Source organism: Pagrus major, chromosome 13 (assembly GCF_040436345.1).
Source record: "Pagrus major chromosome 13, Pma_NU_1.0".
NCBI lineage: Eukaryota > Metazoa > Chordata > Actinopteri > Spariformes > Sparidae > Pagrus > Pagrus major.
Window position 1 is genome coordinate 11,314,109 of NC_133227.1, and position 24,316 is coordinate 11,338,424.

The 24,316-nt window shown below is 42.6% G+C and overlaps 1 protein-coding gene across 1 annotated transcript in view; it reads right to left on the bottom strand.

Annotated features, from left to right (window-relative positions):
* Nucleotides 1-24,316, bottom strand: part of camkk1a (calcium/calmodulin-dependent protein kinase kinase 1, alpha a) — a 70,360-nt gene that overhangs the window by 43,033 nt on the left and 3,011 nt on the right. Inside the window, exon 2 of the mRNA XM_073479722.1 lies at nucleotides 2,878-3,332. Within this exon, the coding sequence (XP_073335823.1) occupies nucleotides 2,878-3,210 (333 nt within the window). The 5' untranslated portion in view covers nucleotides 3,211-3,332. The remainder of the gene's footprint in view (nucleotides 1-2,877; nucleotides 3,333-24,316) is intronic.

Here is a 24,316-nt window from a genome sequence, read left to right on the forward strand (position 1 = left end):
GCTACAAACTGACAGTTTAGTACCTTTTTCTGAGACTGAATTATTGACTTGGCTCTTTTCCTTTCTTTGAGGCTGGTGCTCCTGAGGTGATCTAATGTAAATTGGATATCATTATTCATCCTAATTAATAATTATCCCTGATTAATCATTAATTATTACTGATTTAACAAATTTAACCAAAGTTCCCTTTTAATGTTGTGTACAAGCACTACACTGTGGATATTGTAGATCCCTGTGATTAATGGTTTTATAAATAAACTTGACTTGTTTTTACGGTTTTGACAAAAATTATCACGCTCCCAAGTAAGAGGGCAAAACAGTCAACCCTAAATTATTGGTTTTAGTTCTCTCTGGATTTTCTTAATGCTAACTTTCAGCCAAAACAGAGAAGTGAATGTGTTCTAAAAACCCCAAAGGGAGAGAAAAGTTTCCACATATGTGTACTAAACAGAGTGAAAGACATACGACGCAAATGTGATGAGAAAGTCAGGCGTGAGAACCGAAGGAAGAGTTCCCGACAACAAACAGAAAACAAAAGGAGTAAGAAGCTGCTGTGCTTTAGTTAAACCATTAAATAAGCTGCATACACAGTATTGCTCATGTATATCCTCATGCTGCTCTGTTTGGTAGTATGGGACTTCCCACATTTTATTTGTCTATACTAAAGGTGGGGAAATAACAGAAACTGACACCAAGTATCACAACATGCATGTGTCAGTCAATCTTGTGCATTTTCCCACTGTGGTAACACTGTTATATTAAGCAACCGTGAGGAAACTCAATATGTCAGTCATAAGGGATTTTTGTGCAGGCAAGAAATGCTCCTCTCTCCTGCTGCTGTGTCACACTGTAGCTCCAGTGAGAGCAGGGAAATGTACGCAACACGAGTCCTTGTTATGGTTCAGTGAGAGTGCTGCAACTCCACTTTAGATAGGAAAGGACACAATGACAGGTCGGCAAGTCTGTGGCAGCAGTCTGTTAAATTCAGAGAGGGTTCCACCTCCTGGCAGATGTCATGAATTTTTAATGTTCACTCTGAATTGGAAAAAGTCAGAGGGAAATGGAGATTCGGGACGCTTCCTGAGCCACTCAGTTTTCATGGGTTAGCACAAACAGACGATGCATGTTTTCAGCTCCACGTTTTCCTTGCTTATAAATAATGACAATCATCATTATTGATAAGCAATCTGAAAATGAAAAAGAAAAAATCTGAATCTGAAAAGCAATATCTTCATCTGCATCTCCGAAGCTCGCTAATAAACACATTAAATCTTCTTTGTTCATTCCATACCTGAACCCAAGTGTAAAAACTATTCTTTGGGGTTTTACAGGAGGTTGCGGGACTACTTCTTGGCCGGGTGCAGTGACTTCAGGGTGTCTCTGCTGGTTGTCCACCACCCTCACTGTCAGGTTGTTATTTGGTGAGCATTAGAGGGGCATTTAGCCAGAAGAAGGCTATAGCTTTTTCACTGTTTCCAGCGAAGCTAAACAAAGCTGAGCTAAGCTAAATGTCTCCTGGCTCTACGTTAATATTTAGCGTAAAGAGATGAAAGTGCTATCTTCTTGTCTCACTCTCAGCCAAAAAGGCAAATAAGTATTTATTTCCATGAATGTGAAACTAATGCCTTTCCAGTTCTACAGGCACGAGTAACAAAAAACTAACCCCAGAACAAAGTTTTAGAGAATATGACAAGATACTTACTAGTTACGCTAGCTACTGTTGCTCTTTGTTAGCGTAGCAGAGAGAGAGAGTGTCCACGGTTGGAAACGGGCAACCGAGGGAGGCAGGGAAGGTCTCATTTTTCACGTCACGTTACAATCGATTAATACATGTAAATTGCTACACACTGTTACATAGAGCCCCTTTAAAATATATGCTATGTACCGCCTCCCAGAAACCCTGCAGAGCAGGTGATGAAGCAGGTAGTTTAACAGGTTGGACACTGAATTTATTTCCTGAATGTGTAGTAACAAAAACCCATCAGAAATGCAACGGGCATTTAAGTTCCCAGCATAACAGTCAGCATAAAAGCATTTCACGAGAAATGTCTGTAACAACATGAACAGCCTGCATCTCAAACCACAGTATGTAAAATACAAAAGGAAAGGTATTAGCTGTCACCGACGCAGTATCAAGTGTCTTACCAGTGAAACAAACAGACGTGAACGGACAGGAAAACAAGTAGACATGCTCCACATGATTACCATGGCAGAAGATTAGCTGCTCCCGCCCCCCGCCCCCACTTCTTTTATGTAGGCTCCAGCAGCACAGTGCTGGACACAGTGCACCTCGTGTGTGTCTGATGAAACAGTCAAAAGTGCTCTCGTCAAAGCCGACATCAGAACACAATGCTCTCACATCTCATTACGACACACATCTGCTCGCAGTGCAGAGTGTGGAGCATTTACATAGGCTGCACATCGGTGACAGAAGCCGGGATAATGATGCATTTGCATAAATCAACTAATGCACAGAGGCATGTTTCCACGATGGGTGCTAATGGGAGACAAGCGTACAGACCTTCTCATGCTTCCTTAATCCTGTCATGTTGTCCACCGGCCTTCTGCTCTTTCTCTGATGATCATGAAGAGACACTGAGCTACGGTGCTTGTTTCTTGTAATGACCACTGCTCTCATAAGCACAGTGGAGGTGCTTTCACTGTGTTTGTGTTTCACTCCCTGCCATGGTGCCACCTGTCACACCCAACTGCAGTAATTCATGTCAGCAAATGCCCAAATCTGAGGACTGCAGGTGAAGGATAGCTTTGAAGGTGTTAAAGGTGTTATTTTTGCTCATGTCAAAGTAAAAACAAATGATTCATTGTGCAGAAATGATTATGATTATTAATTAAAATGAATCAAAATGACTTCCTCACCTGAGAATCTGATATGGACACCCGCTTAGACTCCACGGTGGGCCTGCGAGCCACACGAGGGGAGATGTGCGTGTATCCTCCCCCAGAGCCTGACGACAGGTAAGTGCCTCTCTCCTGCAGCGACAACTTCCTCCCAGTCAGGTGAGGCCGCGGCGGATGAGTCCTCTTCGCCTGAGCCCTGTCCATCTGAGCCCCGCCATTCCTCACGCCGTTGGCAGCGGAGCCCTCCGAGTCTTTGGTTGTCATGGCAGCCATGGTGTCCGTGAGACTGCCGGTCTGTTTGTCAGAGTCGGGGTCCAGCCTCTCGCTGCCAGGGTCACTGCTCATAGCCATGGCGGAATGGGGAGATGGGAGCGGCGCAGGAGCAGGTGGCAGGGAGGGAACCGGGGATTGCCCACCAGCATCAACGTGACCTGGGCCAGCCTGCGGTCGCAACGTTCAGGGTCTCACCAAGGCTGGAAAGAGAGAAAGAGAGGCCGTGAGCTACAGTGTAAAGAGTTGAGCTACAGTATATCCACTTTTGGATCGAGAGAAATCATTTGTCAACAGTTATCTTAGTTTCAAATGCTTGCCAACATGGGTTTGGTTATTTAGTCATTAACTAAACAAATGGACAAATTAAGACCCAATGACGATGAAAACATTTCAAGATCAGCTAAAGTTATATCTATACAACATAAAAGTCTGCATCAAATTTCATGCTAAACAATCTGATATCTGTCGAGATATTTCACTAAAAACACACCTGCTGGTGGCGCTACATAAGAAGTGAAGGCATCACCAAAGTCATTAAAGGTGCAATATGTAAGAATTTGTCACCTGTTGAATTAATACTCTAAACAAACAGGGGGCAGCATACCACCAGAGTAACAGCTAAGTTATGCTAACTGGAGCTGCTGTTAGCGAGTTAGCTCAGTTAGCTGTGCGGTGGTCTCGGTGGCTCCGACTGGGAGCTCGGAGCACCTGGGAAGTGTTGGTGTTCGCACCACTATCAAAGGAATGTTGGACGGGGACGGGTCAGGGCTAGCCTGTTAGCATGCTAACTTATCTCTGCAACAAAATGTCATTCGGTCAAAGCTTCTTCACATTCTGTTGTTCAACTAAAATTCTCACACATTTAACCTTTAAGGTTCATACTCTGGAAATCATGAATGCCTCCACCAAAGTTCATGGCAATCCATCCAATAGTTTTGGACTGACAGACACTGCCAACCTTAAAGCTACAGCGCTAGCTCAGCTCACATTTCTGCTCTTTCCATAATGTAATTCAACATTTATCATTGTGCTGACTAGGTCAGGCTGCTATTTGCTCTACTGAACTGTAAGAACATGGCAGTGCAACATGGTGGAGTAAGTGGAGGAGGACCCGCTCCCCCTGTTGAGGTAAAAGTCTCATTTTATGGTCACGGAAACAATTCTTAGTTTCCGTATTACACACTAATCAAAACATAACTGATTATTAAATTCTGTTTTTGCCCCTGAATCCTACACACTGAACCTTTAAATGTTATCTCATTGTGGTGTTTAATCTCCGCCACAATTACATTTTCTGCGCTTATTAGATAATAACATTTGCCTTAACTGCCTCATATTCTTGCTCATCATCTCCACATTACAAGCAGTTTTGTTTCTCAGGTGTGTCTTGTTTCTTAAAGTAGCTTGCCATCCACAAAACACTGCCTCTTAAAAATCATGAATGCAATAAGAATATAAAAGATATTGCAGAATTTGATTCTGTTCATCGATGTGAATAAAAATGACATTGTTACTGCATGTGAATTAAAACCTTTCAAAACTGTGAGACTGGAGTTTCATCAAGCAGTCTGATAAAACAGAAAACGTCCTCTGCGTGTGTGTGTGTGTGTGTGTGTGTGGGTGGGTTGGTGGGTCAGGTTACCTACTGTAGACGTGAGCTCATAAATTGAAATAAATGACCCCCTGATGAAGCAAGACACAAATACTGCAAAGCTAATTATGCTCAGAGCCTTTGGCTGCGGCTCCCTGTATCCTCATCAAATGCTTGTAGGTGGGCCGCCACACAAACAGATGCATGAACAGAGAAGACTGAAGGTATTGTGTGTGTGTACAATATGTATGTATATACCCAGATATTTAGAGGGATTTGCTTACTGTGCTTTTCCCCCTTTCATCTTTAATGAAAATCAAGTCAGCGGCAGATTGCCACAGACAGGGAGTATCAAAGCTCTCTTGTACAGCTGGTTCAGGTTTTGTTCTGCAGATGGAAGAACACAGATATGCAAAGTGAGCCTGTGCACGCCACCCAAGGAAAAAGGTCACTTAAATCTCTAATACTCAAACAGTGTCGATCTATGTAACGCCGTGAATCAAGAGGAAAAAGTGCAGTGGTGGTTGTCGTTTTCCCAGAGGAGCCAGGTCTGTCCAGTATATGTGCCATGAGTCTGCACAGACTCAAGAGAAACAATGGAGCCAAATACAAAGTGACTTCTGGAGGGTAATCAGACAAGAGGTGGTCAGTAAATAGGCCAAGTTACGCTATTCCTGAAGTGTGTCAGACAGGTAGAGCTTTGTATTCAGAAATAACACGCCGTTCCACTTTGTCCAGGTGGGTCACACTCATTCATGCATTTGCATAGCCGGCACAATACCAGCTACAGTGAATCATATTTTTGTAATGCCAGCACGGCTCTAGGGATGCTGGCCGGTCGGTCTACCACTCGGTCCAGACTGAAATATCTCATCTAGGGATGTTTTCTGACAGCTAATTTCAGTGATTTTTAGATGGTCAGAGAAAACGCACCAAAAATAAATAGTGAGAAATGAGCACAATTTATTCCATAATGTCAATATTATCAGAAAAAATATTGCAATTAAGAACCATTTTAAAACCGTCAGCTAAGTCTGTCAATAACCACATCGTATTTTAAATGCAGCTGATGTGTGAGGCACCAAAACATGACAACAGCTCACTAATAAATACATAAATACATCTTCAACACAACAGTTAACCAGCATTGTTAGCATTAGTAGCGGATGCGCGTTTTTTTAAAGCAACATTTAACTAGGAAGACATGATATTTTAGTGAAAATGATGTCTATACTTAATTAAAATGTGTACAAGGGATGTGTTAGAGGAAGTTACAGGTAGTTGTAAAGTTAACTTTCAGTCTTGAGAGCTGTCCCGCAGTCGTTTGTCAGAGCTAACGTTAGCTGGTCTGCTCTGGCTAGCTTGGCTTTTAGCTCATCCTTCTTCTTCTCAAAGTGTTTTTCCATGTGTTTAGTCACAGCAGCTCTTAATGGCATAACGTGTTTGGGTTCGAGGTTGCAAACTGGCTCTTTTAGTCCCTCGCCCTTCAACACAATGGCAGCATGTCTCCTCGGACCAGCGCGCCGCACTTTCTTTCCCCGGCTAGCAGCAATGTGATCTTCAGGGGCGAGCCGTCCTTGGACGCGGCAGCAGGGCGCTTGTTCTTAATGTGGTCCAGCATGGTGCTGCTGCTACATTTAGAAAGTGAAGGGTAGCATCACATGCTTTAACTTACCTTTGACTTTGTTGCCTTTCTGGGGGAAATGAGCTCATCTCAACACGCTTCACTTTGGACCTCAGACTGCTCTATCTACGCTGTCAGCCAACAGGGTTTGTGTATGCAAACTGACCTATAGGCCGACATACAGGACCGGTCAGGAATATTCTCGCGGTTGACCTATTAATGATTCACATTTTTGACATTATGAATGTGTATTAATAAAATGATAATAACAGTAAGCTTAACCCATTAGTACTGGTGCCTGGTGCTGACTAGCCAGGATAGCAACATTTAATCAACGACTAATCGCACATATCCCTGATCTAAACAACTATTGGAAGGACTGCCAGGAAACGTAAATGTCCCAGAGGATTAGTCCTAATGATTCTGGTGATCGAAAGGTTCACATTTGCAGTTTTAAGTGAAATGTCTCAGTGGTTTGCCATGAAATCTTTTTAGAGCCATTCCTGTTCTCCTCTGGGACACGATCCCTTCGTGACCCCTTGAAATTGGCAATGAGGAACACAGAATGAGGAAGAGACAGGAAGGTGATGTGCAAACATTAAAAAGGAGCGCAGCCATGTCACCGGTGTAACTGCCAATAATAAGTGGTAACCTCGCATACTGGTGACAAAACGATCGTCATGGCTGATCACAAAAATATCCATGAATTCACCATTCATACAAGTACAATGGCCTGTCATGAGGCAGGGACACACACACACACACACACACACACACACACACACACACACACACACACACACACACACACACACACACACACACACACACACACACACACACACACACACACAACCCATCATCATTTGCCCACCATTTGCATATTTCAGATGACTGTTATTCATGTAAATTATCGAGTGCAGGAAAAAAGACCTTACCGGTTAGCAGTGAGGGGGAGATATTGTTTGACTCCTGACTCGTTTGAGCAAAAACAAAAAGGAACTGTCATATTTTGCTTATTCTTATCACAACCAGTGATTATCTGTCTCTTGAAACGGGTGGCTCTCCGCTGCAGCAGCATTCAGCCCGCTGCATGTGTGAGCAATATCCTGGCAGAAGTGGGAGGCAGAGGAGGCAGCGGTGGTCGGGTTATTCATTTCAGCTGCACTGAGACTTCTGTTTGTTTACAGAGGCAGTTTCTCATTAGGTGTAATATTTGCTTTCATATCGATGTAATTCATTTCCACTGGATACATCCGTCTTGCTGTATGAAATGTTGGAAATAAAATTAAACACTTTTGCTCTATATCACACAGCTGTGACATATTTCGACTTACACAGTCAGAGTACACTACGGTTGAATGTCTTCCTAGAGAAGTTGTGAAATATTATTTGAAGTTGTTACACACTTTGTGTCAGGAAGTCCCGCCCCAACTCTGCCTCTGATTGGCTGTATCCTTCCAGGCGTTCCATGCGTCTGCTCAACACTGTCGTTTTACTAGCTATGATGCATAATTGGTGCTGCGAACTAGACAGGCCAGCGAGGAGAGGGGCTCAGCCATGGCAGCTCATGTTTATGTTGCTGTAGCGCCGAGGCAGCAGAGAAACAGACCAACAACAGTACGTTTCTTTTTTTTATTACTTCAATAAAAGCCCCCTTATTTCAAGATTTTTCTTTCTTAGCAGCTAAGCTGACTAAGCTAACTAAGTTACAGCTCAGTCGAGAAGGAAACCATTAATGTTTACATCCCAAGGTTGTCACAAGTGTATTGTCCACCGAGTAGACGCACATTCCCCCTCTCAAATTCAATAAGAGCGGCTAATATCTCCAACACACACACCAAAACAATCTAGAAGGATAAACAGCTCTTCAGGTGAGAGGAAAAATATGTATTTTTGATTTTTCAGTGAACCGTCCCTTTAAACCAGCAAGAACCTTGAGCATAGCCTGTTCAGTAGCTGCCGTCTTTCAACTAGTTTAGATGGAAAGAAGCCTCAGCGGAGCCAATTACAGTAGGAGGAGAGAGTGGGCTGAAGAGGGTGAACAAATGAATCTATTTGGCTCCATTAGTGAACCACTTTCACCCTTAACCCGGCTTCTATTTGTCTCTATCATCATTTTGTCGAGCGCAGCAGACAGCAAACAGAGACATGGAAGGCCACAATCAAAATGAAATTCTTCATTTGCTGGCAAGAAAGGCAGAGAAACCTGGAAGAAAACATACTAATGCTCCCATAGAGCATCATTCATCGAGTGGTTGTTGTCATATTGGTCCAGCGTATTCTGAAGTGCACACACATTATGTACAGTGTACACTCAACAGAACACTTCAATAAAACTCATGGCCGATCTTGCCGACGTGCCGTGGCTTGTGTCTTCGGAAAAATACAGTCTTTTTCCATTTTACCTGGTCTCTCTTCCTTTGATGGGAGGCAGCGTTGAACACACACGGTGTCCTTCTCATTCAAACTCCTCATCAACTGTGAAACTGAATAGTTAAAAAGGAGGTGCACCACCTCGCTCAACAGACTCAGAGACAATCAACTTTGATTGTTCACTGATTACAAAGCAGTGACTGGAGGACATCTGCATATCAATGACTTCAAGCCAAACCAGACTTTTTTTTCCCAATTTGCATTACATTAAAAACACAGTTTCGTCTCATACGATGGTAAACTGTGAACCCCTGATCCTGCACAGAGCACATAGTGACGGACGACGTGCTGTGGACACATGCCTACGATGTTTGCCCAGTAAGAAAGAACATTAGCAGGGATTACACAAGGTACAACACCACGGAGAGGATTCACATGGAGCGCTCTATAGGGGGAATTACACTCTAATCATCTTGATATTGTGTGCTGCGTTTTCTTTTGTGTACAAAACTCCTTCAGAACTGTGGGAGAGTATTCGCGCCTGCGTAACCTCCTCTGGAGACCAGTGTAGAAAAACACACAGTCGCTATAGATGATGTGGTGGGCTGTAATCTTCTCTGCACTGTGTGCAGGTGCAGGATTAACAAATTTAAAAAGATAATTATATTGTTACTCTTCCACATTAAGTATCGTGCGACAAGAAACAAGGACGGATGCATCTCTCAATTAAAGCTGATTACACTCTAAAAAATAAGGGTTCCACATTTGGTTTGGGTGCTCAAGTGTTGCCTTAAACCAGCTTGATTAATAAGTATATGTGATATATGAGTATATACGACAGAACCGCCTCTGTATAGAGTTCTCTGTCCTGACTGGATAAGGTTTCTCTTTAACTATAGCTTTCCACACTCTCCATGATTGTGACAACATGCGCTGTACAACAATAAAAGACAGTAAAATTGTTAAAAATAGTGCTGCACGACTCTGAGATATTACGCTGTGTCACACGGTCACACAGCCTGTGTGTGTGTTTGAGTTCTCTGTTAAATGCATGCGGAACAGAAACACTGCCGGCCTGCACTCTCCACCGAGCAGGGAAGCACACGGTACCTACAAGGTGATCTCAGCACGCTAAGTAAATGTCAGCTGATCAAAATAAATGAAATGTCTTATCTCACGGCTGAAAGTACGAGCCGATTCTTTGAACCTTGATTCCTCCTGCGCTTAAAAGAGAAGGTCACATTATAAACATTTACAGCCTCGCTCACGCTGAGGCCGTGTGCATACATTAGACTGTTGGACCTCTGTGTAGTCACATCGGCTCTGCTGGGTGCCATTTGAGTCAAAAGTAGATATCGGGGCCAGAGGGATGATAATGGCAGCCTGCAGTGGCTGTACACAGCTCCATCTCCACTGTTCACAGCATTAAGAGAAATAAAAACATTAAAACCTCATAAAGGGAAAATGTCAGCGATAATTGTGTCTCTAATTAAAGGGCACTGTAATCAAATTAACTTCATCTGTAGACTTATCTGCTTTAAACACAATCTGTGTCACAGTTTGACCATCAGTACAGATGTTATTAAATTAACGTCACTAATCTGCCCATATGTAATATATTGTCTTAATTCGTGACCATTTTAATGTCAAGCCAAGTGCAAAATAACAAAGATCCAGTGCTCCCCGTCCACTAATCACAGTCTTTGCCGGGCGGAAGCAGCTTTTATGCAATCAAGAGATAATAAAACTCACTGCTAATAAAACCCTTTTAGGCAGCGAGCATTTTGTCTCTCTTCAGTAAAGAAGAAACAATTATGCAGCAGGGTTTTACACACTGCAGACGGCGTTCTCACTGACTCTTATTAAAAGGCCACAATCAGCCCAAAACAAAACTCTACTGTCTGAATATTAAATCAGAGCTCTTACACTAAAGAGGTTCTTCCTTCCTCCTCCTCCTGCTGCTGCTGCTGCTTCACTCTCCCTGAGCCCACAGGTTGATCAAGCCTCCTCTACCGTCGCCTTCCCCCGTCACGTTTCATCCGACTCAAGCGAAGAATAGGTCACATTAACCGCACAGGGAACAAAACGCAGGAGAGGGAAGGGAAGGGCGGAGAGCCCGGCAGGAACGTCAACGGGCTGCTCCTGAGCGAGCCTCGGGAACAGCTTGGATTTGCATGGCTTTTGTGTTGCATGCACTCACGCACCTGCCCACTCACACAAACCCACACACTTTTGTTTTTTTTAAAAAAAGGGATTAAGGGAGACATTTCAGCCCCTCATACACACAGATACACAGTAGAATTAGCGTTCCCCCCCCCCCCATGTTCCTCCTTATGTGGTTGCAAACAGTTGGCAGTGATTATGCCTCATCATCTTTGACTGAGTGATCCTCATTCATATGGAGTGTGCGGCGTCTTAAGGGGCCTCTGGAACAAGTGAGAGAGCATAGTGATCAGATATCAGCTGTGATCAAGGGAAACTCTCAGCGCTACAAATGAATATATTTAATGTCAAAGACGACTTCTTTTTAGAGGCAGTAACAGGTGCACAATGACACATCAGCACCTAGAGTGCCTCATCAGAGCCGCGGATATTCAACGCATCACACCAGCAGCCGCAGAGAGCAGGCTACAGATCGATGTGCAACAAAAACAAAAGAACCCACATTATCACAGAAGTGCTTTCTGACCTAATATGAACTTTGACGTTCTAAGTGGATATACACAATACATTTACGTCAATTAAAATTACTGGTTTTGCTGTGCCGGCATGAGTGTTTTAATGAAAAGTACGGTGTGTTCGTCAGTTGATGGTCCTCAAAGAGAAAATATGAGCATCAGTTGTTTCAGCAAACACCCACATTTTTAAGAGGTGTGATGTTATTATAGAGACACGGCTGAACACTGTTTACTTCCTGTTTCAAGCCTCATGTTGGATGACCATCATTAATGAATGGAAAATGTAGTTAATTACATTTTAGTTAATAGTTACATCACTGTTAACAATTAATGAAATGCTTTATAAACCATTTATTCAGCAATTGTAAAGGTTTCACAATAAACAATTGCTCAATAAATGGTTTATAACACATAATATATTTTGTTAACAGTAAAATAACTATTAATTGAAGTTTAATTACCTCCACCAAGGAGAAAAAGTTGTTCCTTTGACCCCAACCATGATTTTTCCCCGAACCTCAATGTTTATGTGCCAAAACCTACATTAACCTGAATGAATGCTCTACCAATTAAGCATTGCAGTCCTATCACATTTTCAGACTGACAGTGGGAAACACCTGGCATGTATATGACCCACAATCAATCGCTGACAGTTCAGTTAGATGATTTGGGTGTCTTATGCCAGCAGCGGCTAATGTAGCTCCAAGCTGCCGGCCTCAGGAACAGATGTGGAGAGGACGACAGAGATCTGCTAATCTTGCTTATTGGTAACTCCACACCACCATTTTATTTTTTCTGTTATCTTTAAAACAGCAGTCTCTTGTTTTGGAAGACATTTGTTAAATGCTGCAGCCAACACTTCACTACAGGGCAAACCACAATAACTAAACACACATGCTACAAGTTTTTAAAAAAGCATGTCTACAAAATCACATTTAATGTTCTCTTAAACGGACAGTATGCTAGGGGTCTGTCAATCAACACAAAACAAAAGAGTAAGTAGCATGGGATCATGGGAGTTGTTGTCTTAACTGTTAAACAACCACCACTGCTGATTAAAATCTATCTGACGTGACTCACGTTCACAGACTTCCTTCCTCACTCTCTGACTCCCTCCTCAGCTGGCGAGTTAATGAAACACACCATTACCTTGAATAAAATTGGGATTTCTTGTGGTTTGGCCGTTGTTGGAAACATTTGGAATAAGTACACAACTCAACAATATATACAACAACACATGTCTAGTCGTTTTAAGACATTCTAATGCAGAAATGTTACTTATTATATCTTAAATGATGATAAATTCCCTTTAGGACTTTTTAGGAATGCTAAGTTGTGCATTCAAGGAAAACATTCAGTATGCACACAAGAACATAATAAGAATGTGTGAATGTCAACAAATGCTGCTTCTGAGCAAATACGGTCCAGGTCCTGTCTCATCATATTACTGAAGATAAACAATGAAAAGTGACAGCACAGGAAGTTCATCTCTGTCAACAAAACCACCTCCACAAATTCTAGCTTTAAGCGCACAGAGGCCAACACCATAATTGCGGTACTTTGCAGGGAAAACACTTTGCTGTGTGTTCACCTGTCACAGACTAATCCCTGGAACTCTTTAATTCAATCCACAGGATTAACAGCCAACTATACGAGACACAACTAGCCGTATCCGTGAACCCCTTAAACACGTTCTTGTGCAGCCAATCAATGCGATGTGATCGAGAAAATGGGCCGCTCCTCTCCCCAGGCTAGACACTGGATACAGGCTCCATGAGCAGCGATCAATCTGACTGGACAGAAATACACTCTGCTACAATCCTGACCAAATCCAGGGCCACCCTCTCTGAGGTTGGCTGCCTCGGGCAATAATAAGCCCAGGATTACACAGGATATAAGAGTGCAAACTGGCAAGTTGGATGAGCCAATTATTTCTCCTCTACTCACACTGACAATGAGTCTGCAGCTTCCAGCATGGCTGACCTTCCTGGAATCCTGGGTATGTCGTCTGAAAAAGGATCCCGCTCACAAAGACAGGAGCCTCCCCCGCTTCCAGACAGCGGACAGATGAAAACCCATCTACACATTTATATTTTCAGGTGGGACGGCCTTGATGCCAGCTCCACCCTCTGTCCTTGTGACCCTGCTCGGTAGCTTGACCTGCTACTAGCTGCTCATCTAATTCTAGACAGAGTTAGAAGCACTGAGTCCGGACGAGAGAGCAAGAGAAGCTTAAAGTGTTAATAGAAAAAAATGAAGGCAGACAGTCCATATTCCATCGAGCATTAAAATCCCATTCAGAGCCTTCAATACCGTGCTGCTGGAAATCTGTGCTGATGTGCACCTGTAGAGGATTAATCTGTTGCTGTTGAAAATGAGAAGCAATCCATCTTTTCCGCTGGGAATGATACTCAGTGCCCTCTAAATCCCTCAGAGAGACAGAATATCCCAGTGATCTCTATCCCCACTTGTCGCTGTCAGAAACCTGTGGTCATGTGGCTGGCAGGCTGCCAGGCTGATGCACAGAGAATGGAGCTGGCTGCAGCTTACTCTCGTCTAACCGACTGATTCAGCTGGAGCAAGAAAACAAGGCCAGCTGTCAATATTCATTACAGACTCAACAAGAAATATGTATGTTTTATGAGCAAGTGCTGAACCTGATTCAGTCAACAGTTTGCTTCAGGATTAATAAAGTCTCAGTTTATCTTGAAGACATATTTTTACATCTGGAGGTATAAGGAGATAAGATCCATCTATGGATCAGTGTGTCCATCAGCTGACCACGATTAAAGGAACAGTTTTGGAGATAAATACATATATTTTAAATCAAACCCGTCACCGTCATTTAAGTCTACAGCAGGGCTGACCAACGTGGGGCCTGTGGGCAAAAGGTGGCCCACCATAAGGTCTGATTTGACCTGCCAGATGTTTCTTGCGAAAAAAAATATTCAAATTAATTATCAGAAAATTATATCAATAACTGTTCATGCTGTTTTATTTTTGTAAGGTAAAAATGCTCTTTAAATATGTGGGATCCCTAATTATTACTTAATATTATTATTATTACATTTATTTATTTTCACAATCAGGGCAAAATTTGTAAAGGAAGTCAGTTCAATTAAAGGAACTTGGTATCCCAGTAATACTGAAGCCCTGAGAGGAAAGTAAAAAAATACTTAAGGAACTCCATGCAAACATTTTTTTTCACCCGTTCCTAATTCATAAACACGAAAGAAAAAATAATTTGGATCAGAAGGTGGATGACCAGAATTGTATTTTCTCATTTGATTTGATAGGATTGATGTGATTTTTGTAAAAAAGCGACAGCCCTAATGCTAACACTCGCTAACTAGTGTCTGTATGACCTGTGAACAAGTGGGGACTAGCTGAGTTGCATGTGGCACGTTTTGTTGGCATTGCATATCTGTATTGTTTTATTGTATTATAATTTTGTACCACATGTTCATCATCAATCTCATTACTTATGCTAAGTAGCTTTGTTTAGCCAAACTAGATACACAAAACTGTCCTGAGGGTATCTTTGCTGTAGTTCAACTGTTTCCAGTGTGAAGTTATTGGTTGCTTTCAAACCTATGCTTTCAAAGTAGCTTCCAACACTGGGCATCAGATAATCAAATACTTTTACTGTTTACCGTTCTATAAAATACTGGAGTTGTTGTTGTTAAATTGTAGAGATGGCCTGATTATGGTGCTATACAGGAAGTCAGGGGATCACCACATGTTTTACAATGCTTCCTGAAGGGGACATAAATGACAGTGCCACATTTTATTTCAATCCATCCGATAGTTGTTGAGAAATTTGACTAAAAGCCAAAAATATAAACCTCATGTTGGCAATAGAAAAAGGTCAGAGGTTCCCCAAAGTCACTGAGCCGTCCTCTGGGAACAATGGATGTATGTGAAAAAGACATTAATGGCAATCTATCGAATAGTTTACATCCATTTTTTCCATAGATCCACACCGCTAATGGCTAAAAACGCAAACCAAATATAATGATTAAAACATGGTCTCAAAGCTCACACCAAGCTGAGACAGATAAACTGTCAATCAAGACACAACAGTCACTGGTGACGCAGGCTCCCGTTGGTGGGCTTTATAGATTTCAGGGTCAACGATGAATATTTCCCAGTACACGTGTATGAAAGTGTTTCCAGTATTTACACTCAGACATTTCCTGTTTGCAAGAAGCCAACATTCTCACATCCTTACACCCTGCTCGTTTGGCAAGTGTTGTGCAGACCTGATATTCTGAGAGAACACGCTGTCAAAACCTACAGATATCCTCCTCTCACAGCACACAGCCACAGGTGTTTTACCCCCAGTCTTTCTTTATGTGTGTGTGTTGAAGGTCTAATGTATGTAACCTGACTGTGTGAGTGTGTGAAGTCATGTAGGTGCATATTATACATCATAGGTGTCTAAAGCGGCAGCATGACTAACAAGAGGATGTTCACGGCCTCTGACTGGGGATAATGATCTAATGAACACAATTAGTCACGTAATTACACTGGCTGTGTTATGGCTAGTCATTTCAAAATGAGCAAAGACTGCAGTCAATAGTAATCAGACTTAATATAGCAATTTCCTCTGTGACCTGCTTTGACCCTTGATGTCATTCTCATGTAATCACCACTCGTTTTTGTGCCGGCTTAAATCCTGAACTGTATTTCAGAGAATCATGACTGAAAAAGAGGATGAAGCAGCACTCTCCTCGGGCTAATCTGCCTCTCACGCCGTTTAAAGCATCAAAACAAAATGTTGATTTTTGTTTTGGAGCTTATCTCTTTGGAGCAGGTTCCTAAATGTGCTTTTGGTGGTTTCATTTAAAAACAGAAAAACAACTAAACCCTCTCAGAAACTAGATCAGACCTGAGGTTGTGTCTGGGTTTGGGTAGAGGTCGCAGGCAGAGAGGCTACGGAGGCCTCGTCAGTAACGAGCTGCTGGTATCACAGCACCAGCGGCTCTTTGGTGGCTCATCCTAATAATGCGACTCCCTGAAGACAAGAGAGGATCATTATTTACATTAATAGGAGATTATGTGATTAAAAAGTTCCTTCAACATTTCTTAAGATAAAGTCGAGCATATTTGCAGCTTTGTGTTGCGCGTCAAAAGTTTTAAGTCAAAGTCAAAGTAGATTTTCAACCAGCTTTGCATCACTGCAGTGTTGTACAGGCAAACCAACAAAGGTCAGCCTATTTCCATTCTGCCTGCACCCAGAGCCCACCACTAGTTTCCTGGCAAAAACCCCCAGATGATACAAAATACATCACTTCGAAAGATTTTAGACTACAAATTGCTGTTTCACATTTTTGTAGGCACACATCCCCAGACACAAAGAGAGAGAGACCTTTCTCTTGTATCTTGGTTGTATAAACCAAGTTTCTGTCACTACACTGCCTATTTCTCACCTACAATGTTTTCAGAAACCTATTTTAGCAAACTGTTCAGCTGCAATAGACCTTATTTTCCTCTGAGAGCAGCTCGTTTATTCACTTATGGAAAAAATACATATTTCTGAGTTTGTATTATTACCTCATCAATACTGTAAATATTAAAATTCTGAGTTTTAATTTCTTCTCCAAAACTACACAGTGTCCCGCTAACTGTTAAAGAAAAGAGAGGAAAGAGAAAAGAGATGATCTGGTATCCCTGCCCACTTTATCCAATCAGGGCAGAGAACTCCATAAAGAGGCGGTCCTGAGAACAGGGTCCTGCTGTTTGTGGTCATGTCTGGTGATCACTGCTTAGCGTTCACGTGGTGATGTAGAGAAAATACTGCAAAACAGACAGGAAGTCAGCTGAAAAGACGACAGCGCTTACAGCAGCTTTAACGGTTAATCAAGAAGTACTCTGCAAATTAATTGATGAAAATAATTGTTAGTTGGAGCCCGAATTTATTCACGGAGCTCTTACAGAGATTGCAGAGGACCAAAGAGAACACAGAGAGAACAGGTTGAAATGATTAGTTTTTTCATTTTTACTTTTATTTTGTTTGTCTTTTTTTGGGGGTTTTCTTTTGCTATTTTTGAGGCGTCCCTTTTATAATCACCAACACGACAGCAGAACATTCTCCTGTTATTACTGAGCTATTATTTTGTACTCTGAACATAAAGCAACCCTATATTTTAGGCTGTAAAATAGGACTTTTAAATCTAAGTACACAACTCAATTTCTCCATTTAACAAGCTATCCTTTTACTTTACCTGACAGTGAGTACTGACTTGTGTTAGCACCTTTTTCTTCACCCTCATCCGATGCGCCAGCTCTGTTTATCTCCCCCAAGAGCGTGAGGGTCAGACTCTTCTTGAGAAATGGAAAAATTTCATCCCTCGGAGCTGCGAGTCTCCTTCTCCCTTCATCAATAATGTTAGCAGCAGCGCTGAAGAGTCTCTCTTCCTCCACCCTGGTGTAAGCTACAAAGAGAAATCTAGATGCAGGAGCCAGGAGAGGGGAGCCGAGGTTGCTCCGTTCTCCAGCAGAGGAACGGTTTGCTCACTGAAATAGGTTGCTTTCTCAAAAGGAGCGCGCCGGTGTCAGCTGGCCCAGGGTCAGATTCTGCCTCTCACTCCTCCGGGATTTCATCAAAAAACACTTCCAGCTCTGCTCTTTCATGCAATTCCATCATCCACATGGAGGGATATTTCTACCAGCCTACTGCAAAGAGACCTGAGCAGAAATAGTCAAGCATGTCATATAGAGGCGCTGAAGAAGAGAGGTCTGTCAGCAGAGATCTTAGCCGAGGTTTAAGCTCCCTCTCTTTAGCTGGCACCGAAAACACTAACCTGTCTTTGGAGGCATGAGAGCCGATTCCTCCCACAGCAACGCTGTTACAGCGAAACACTCTGAGACAATCTGCCAGAGCCTCCTCCACCACCGCTGCACACATCATTTATAGAAGCAGAGAAGGAGAAAACTTTCTTTTGAATGTCTTAACCAGTGATTTTTCTGTTGGCACGGCACGGGAGTACTGGAGGAATAGTTTGTTGTTACATCTGGAGGACAAATGATTGATAAGCCTTGCCAGCTACTGACAGGCCACATTATATATTGAGTGTCATTGACTGTCAACGGCAAATGGGGCTGCACGATACTGGAAAAAACTGACATTGCGATATTTTGGTTTTCTGATCAAGAGTGATTGTGTCTGGTGGTCCGCTGTGTATGCAGAGGCTGCATGTCACTCTCAAGCAACATATGTATACTTCAATGTACCCACACCAATAAATAACATTAAAATATGTAATATTAGACAGACATCTCTTGGAGATCAGTCATGGAAAATGAGAACGGTGTCAGTCTTGCTTTTCTATCAGGGAGCAAAAAAGTTGTAGGAGGACATGTTTGAGTTTATTTGCCGTACTTGACATCGCACATCCTGTGATGTGACTATTGGGCATGTGCACATTGTGATGTCAGTGCTGAAATGATATATTGTGCAGCCACCTGTCCGGGTGGAGGTAGCCAGGCCCAGCAGTGTTTCCCATACGTAGGCTTTACATGCCCTTACTTTCTGTATAGATTATTTATCTCCATATATTTGTACTTCTGTAAAATTAAAATCTTTTTACATTCTGATTCTTTGTTTATTTTTGCTTATTATCTTGTGTGGCTTTCCTCTTCCACGGTGGAGTGTCTGACTGTCCTGGAAGAGTGATCCCTCCTCTTCCTGAGGTTTCTTCCATCTTTTTCTCCTCCGGTTAAAAGGTTGTTTTTTTCCCCAATATGGCGAGTTTGGATGTCGTTCACTGTACAGATAGTAAAGCCCACTGAGGCAATGTGAGCTATATAAATAAAAATATGATGATAATACAATACATTTATATAATAAAAATATTAAAGTTAAAGGAATGAACAATTCCTGGCAAACCAGAAAGGCAAGTGATTGATGAACAATGTTGTCCATGTCAATGACTGCAGGTCAGGCTTATTGAGCTGAATAAAAGTTGATGCTGAGCCGACCCAAACGAGACCTCTAGATTCCTGGATTAAAGATTCCAGAGCCAGGGTCTGCAGACCTTACCTCCTGTACTGCAGTGGTAGGATAATCATTATACACTGTACAAGGCCAGGACCTTGTAGGCTAAAAAGAGTCATTCATAAACCTCTCTTTGACTAGTTTATTATTGAACTTGTCTATCACACACCACATTGCCATCACATGATGCGCAACCTGCCATTACCACCAAAAGTACATTCTCAACCTCCCAGTGTCCTCTTACATGTCGCCCACCATGCACTGATACATACAAAACCAACATGGATGATGATACAGATTTCAGCAGCTCATGTACAGGTTTTTGCACTATTTAGGATTTTGACCTATACAACAATTGCAGTCAGCTACAGGGACATGGAACAAATCCCTTTCTTTATATATGGTAGATAGAGTGTGACACACACCCCTGTTGGGTGCAGCAGCGCACCTGGTCATCACACACAAAGGATCCACATAATTAAACCACCCGTACGTTCCTCCATTGAGATGTAAACAAAGAAAATACCATCTGCTCGCACATGCCGCATTACTACGTTATGTATAAGATAGTTGCCACATGTGGGCTGGGTGGCAAACTGCAAAGGCCTCTGTGAATGTGTGGGCATTCACTTGAAACCACACAGAGGAGTATTCGCTATTTTTAACCGCTTGTTATTCAAGCTAAAATCAATAACTTTTCTGCACACTGTCGTCCCCTCCGGAGAGAACATGAAATGGTGTTCCAGCATATATGAGAGGCGAACCTGGAAAGAAGGCAGGGCTTGGCTGTCGACGGCATTCCCAGAGGAGTCCACTGCGACAAGTGGCCACGGAGGAGAAGCCGGTGTCAGGGTTTGTGGAGGAGTTTTGGACAGCACAGAGACACAAACTCAACCAGCCATCAACTATTCCAGTTAGCTCACCAGCCATATGGAAATAACAGCAGGGCTCTGGGGACACTCAGCCGAGTAGCATCTGGAGCTTACAGGACAGAGATAAGGCAGAGAGATTTAAAGTTAACTTGACTGATTGTGGGGACTGGTGCTGTATATAATCCATGTTAAAGCCGACAGAATCCCACAAAACTACTGTGCTGTTTAAATGCGCTGATAAATTAAAAGCCTGACCGTGCTGCTGACATTTTCTTTTAACAAGTGGTTTTAAATGAGGGCTAAGAACACGATCAAGCAAAAGGACCAAATTAATGAATACATGTTCTTTGGTTTTACTTACAACCGAGCCATGCTCCTCTAAAAAAAAAAAAAAAAAAAAATCACCCACTGTAGGTTCCCACCGGGTGTCTCCTTCACGCTGGTGTCTAACAGGCTAATGGGAGAAGTGAAAGTGGTGGTGGAGAGCAGGCTAGCACTTGGAAGAGGTTAGCTCAAAGATCTGAGAACCCCCGGAGTCCTTACTGGTCGTGCTCTGAATAATGAAGGTTAATATGCAGATGTGGTTGTGCGCCTGTCGCTGCATGAACTAATGAGGGCCTGGAAATGTCTTTGTGTATCTGCTCTCCATAAACACACAGAAAACATTTGTTAATTACTTGTTTCACTTCAAGTTTCATGATCTGATGATAACTGAGTCTACAGCGTGGATTTTAAATAGAACCAAATGGTGAACCCAAAGATGCCGTGTGCTAAAAACGTTAGCGCGCTGTGATACTCACAATGGAAATGTTAACATGGCAATGTTTAACAGGTATAGTGTTTTACCATCTTAGTTGCTAACATGCTAACATTTGCTAATTAGCAAAAAACACTAAGTACGACTGAGGCAGGTGTGAAAGTCAACTGTTTGCAGGTATAGAGAGCGGCAGGGATGATGTACTTTTGGAGGCTAACCTAGAAGTTAGCATCGTCCGCGTGCCCTCGACAAAGAGCCAACAGGTTTTTTAAATCAGATTTGTAATTATTGCCCTGTGGCTAACACAAGTTTATGATACCTACATGTTTTTTTCAGTAAGGAATGCGCCAGAAGTAAAAAGCTAACGTTAGGCAACAAACAAACTAGACTACATTGTGGTCGCACAACTTCACCCACCCACCAACACAATACTATACAGACTTTACTATAAATTAAGTAAAGGTAGAGTGAGAATAGTTTGCAACTATAGTCTTCCTGTAAAGTAGTGGACTAGTGAGGAGACGAGTCTCCGTGTTCGGTCTGATGACATTTATTGTCCCCGACATCTTCTGTAGCGTCATTTGGCCACATGTAGATACTGACTTTTTTTGAGACACGTAAACACTTTATAATTCACGTGTTTTGGGTATTAACTGAAAAATGTTATGTCATGGAACAAAACGTGAAAATATCCTTACATAAGGCTTTTAACCAGAAACCAATTTAAAAAACCCAGTGACTTGGAGACGAGGGAACCAGAAGTGCATAAATGCTGATTTATTTCCAGGATTCAGACTCATTTCTGTCGCATTCTGAACCGAAGTAATAAAATCAGATTCTGACCTACTGGTGGCTCTAGATGAAAAGTCAAGGGAACTAATTCTTCACAGAATCTTGTGCCAATCCATCCAGTACACGTGGAGATATTTCACAGGTTCAGGTAAGTACTTAGACCTACTGGAAGCGACAGAGGAGAAGTCGGGGATCACCAGAGTTATTAGGAGTCATCCTCTCTGAACTCTGTGGACTCGACCCTGCCACTCACAGTCTAGCCAGTCCTCACCACTGGCTTCTCTCTGGCTCCTCTGACTGAGAGAAATGAGATACTGTCAAAGATATTGTCTTCACCCTCTGCAGCTTGTCTGCAGCTGTTTCCCCTGAGGGAAATTACATAGTGTTGACTAAACAAATGTTGAGATGTTAGTTTTATTATTTTTGCATTGACAGTGCACCCAATAATGGCCTTCTCCAGGGAGCAGGAAAACAAAGTTAAACAAAGTTATATTATCAATTAATGCCAATTGCCAGACAGGTAGTTAACCAGCAGGGGACTGACACTGTTAGCTACTGCTCAGTACCATCTGTGACTGCAGCACTCTGTACACTTTCCCCTCCACCCTGTATGTTACTGAAGAATCACAGGGTTACATACAAGCAACACGGCTACAGCCAGCAGCCTGGCTACTGTCCAGAGCCAAAAACAACCATAAGAAACCCGTATTAACAAGTTGTCAGGTTTTTTTTCTTACTGATTTAGTAGAAAGAAAGCCGGGATTGAATTGTCTCAAGTCCCAGTGGTAAGGGGGAATACATATCAACCAGGGAACAGACTTTGACAAAACACCGGAGCTCTCTCCATTGAGTGAATGCCTGTCCGTTCACTTTTGTTTTACCTCGGTTTCTATCACTCTCCCTATCCCCCCGTCTTTGCCTCCTCCATCAGTGGCGTTCTTATCTTTTGCAGTGTTGAGTTTCCACAGTTATTCCAGATGTTCCACCGCCACCTGGGGATAGTGACCCGGAAATCTGGTCCGTAATGGAACCTTTATTTTGGCGGGAAAGTTTAAGCAAAGGGAAAAAATCTACACACTGATGGTGTCATTTTTCTACAGCCATTACACTGTGCAATCAGTATTTACTTCAGAATGATAAGTTGAAGCAATAAAGTTGTCTATTGGCTGTTTTCAAAAGGCACTGTTTGTTTTTGTTTTGCATAGTTTACAAAGTACAGAACAGCTTTGGCTCTGTCTTTTTTACCTCGCAGTTTGTGTTGTTGAAACTGTTTTAGTGCAACAATGATGCCCAAGCTGGCACGACTGATTAGAGCTGCGGTCCAACATCTGTGCAGGAATATATTCCAGCTACTCTTCTGGAACCGAACGGTAAACAAAACCAAACGGCTCTCTGTGTTTCTGGAAAACAACCTGTAGCTGCTGCACACTGTAGCTACGAGTCAGCTCTGTTAGCTGACTCTGCTCAGAGAACGTTGGTGCTTTCACCGCTATCACAATAGCTTTGGACCTCTAGTAGGAAGAGGTTTTCAGGTGAAGGACCAGATTAGGCACCTCAACTGGAGTCGGTCAAGCGGTCAACAGAGCGGGGCTCAGCAGCCTCTATGGACATCGTGACAGAGGTGAAAAGACTGAAGAGGTTGTTGATGGAGGAAGCTAAGGAGAGATCATAACGCATTTCAGCCCATTTGGAGAGAGCTTTAGCTGGCAGCATGTCTTAGCAAGGTGTAAAGGGATTTATATTTATGACAAAATGTCACAAAATACACATTTCTATACAATGTAGCTTTAACAGAACCACGAATCATCAGCGTTTTCTTTGAATCATCAGGACATGGTCTAAAGACATGGGACAGATTTGAAAATTTGTTCGAAAAAACAAAAGCGCTTTAGCTCACTGTGGCGGTGCATCAACAGAGAGAACGATTTTCTTTCCATCAGACGTCTCAACACAGACGGAAAAGCTTGCTGTTAACTCTGCGTGTCGATCAGCCCTTAAACATGGTGCGAGCGCACGCCGGAGCGATTCCATGACAGCGGCGCTCCACGAACACACCTCGAGAGCTTCCGGGGATTGAAAGCCAGTTCCACAGAAGACGTGATGGATGCGGTGCTAACCGTTCTGGCTTTGTCGGAGAAACACCGCAGCAGGTGCAGCTGCAACTCTTTTCTCACAGCAGCAATGTAAAAGCCCGTCAGACATCAATTAAAGAGCTCTTCACTGCGGATTCCACAGGGCCGAGCGTCTTAACACCACGACTTGGAAAACACAGTTCAGTCGTACGCTAAGAGTGAGGGGAAGTATTTATACCGCTCTCCTGCAAATGTTTCATCAGCATTAAGGTCTTCAAATACAAAGGACATTAGGATTCTAATTATGGGCTGTCTTTAAGTGCGCCATTTGTGAAAATTATAACTCACACATGAAAGCATTAAACCCTACCGATGCTCGTCTCCTCTGGGTCAAGGTCATGCACAGATTTCAATTTTCATCCA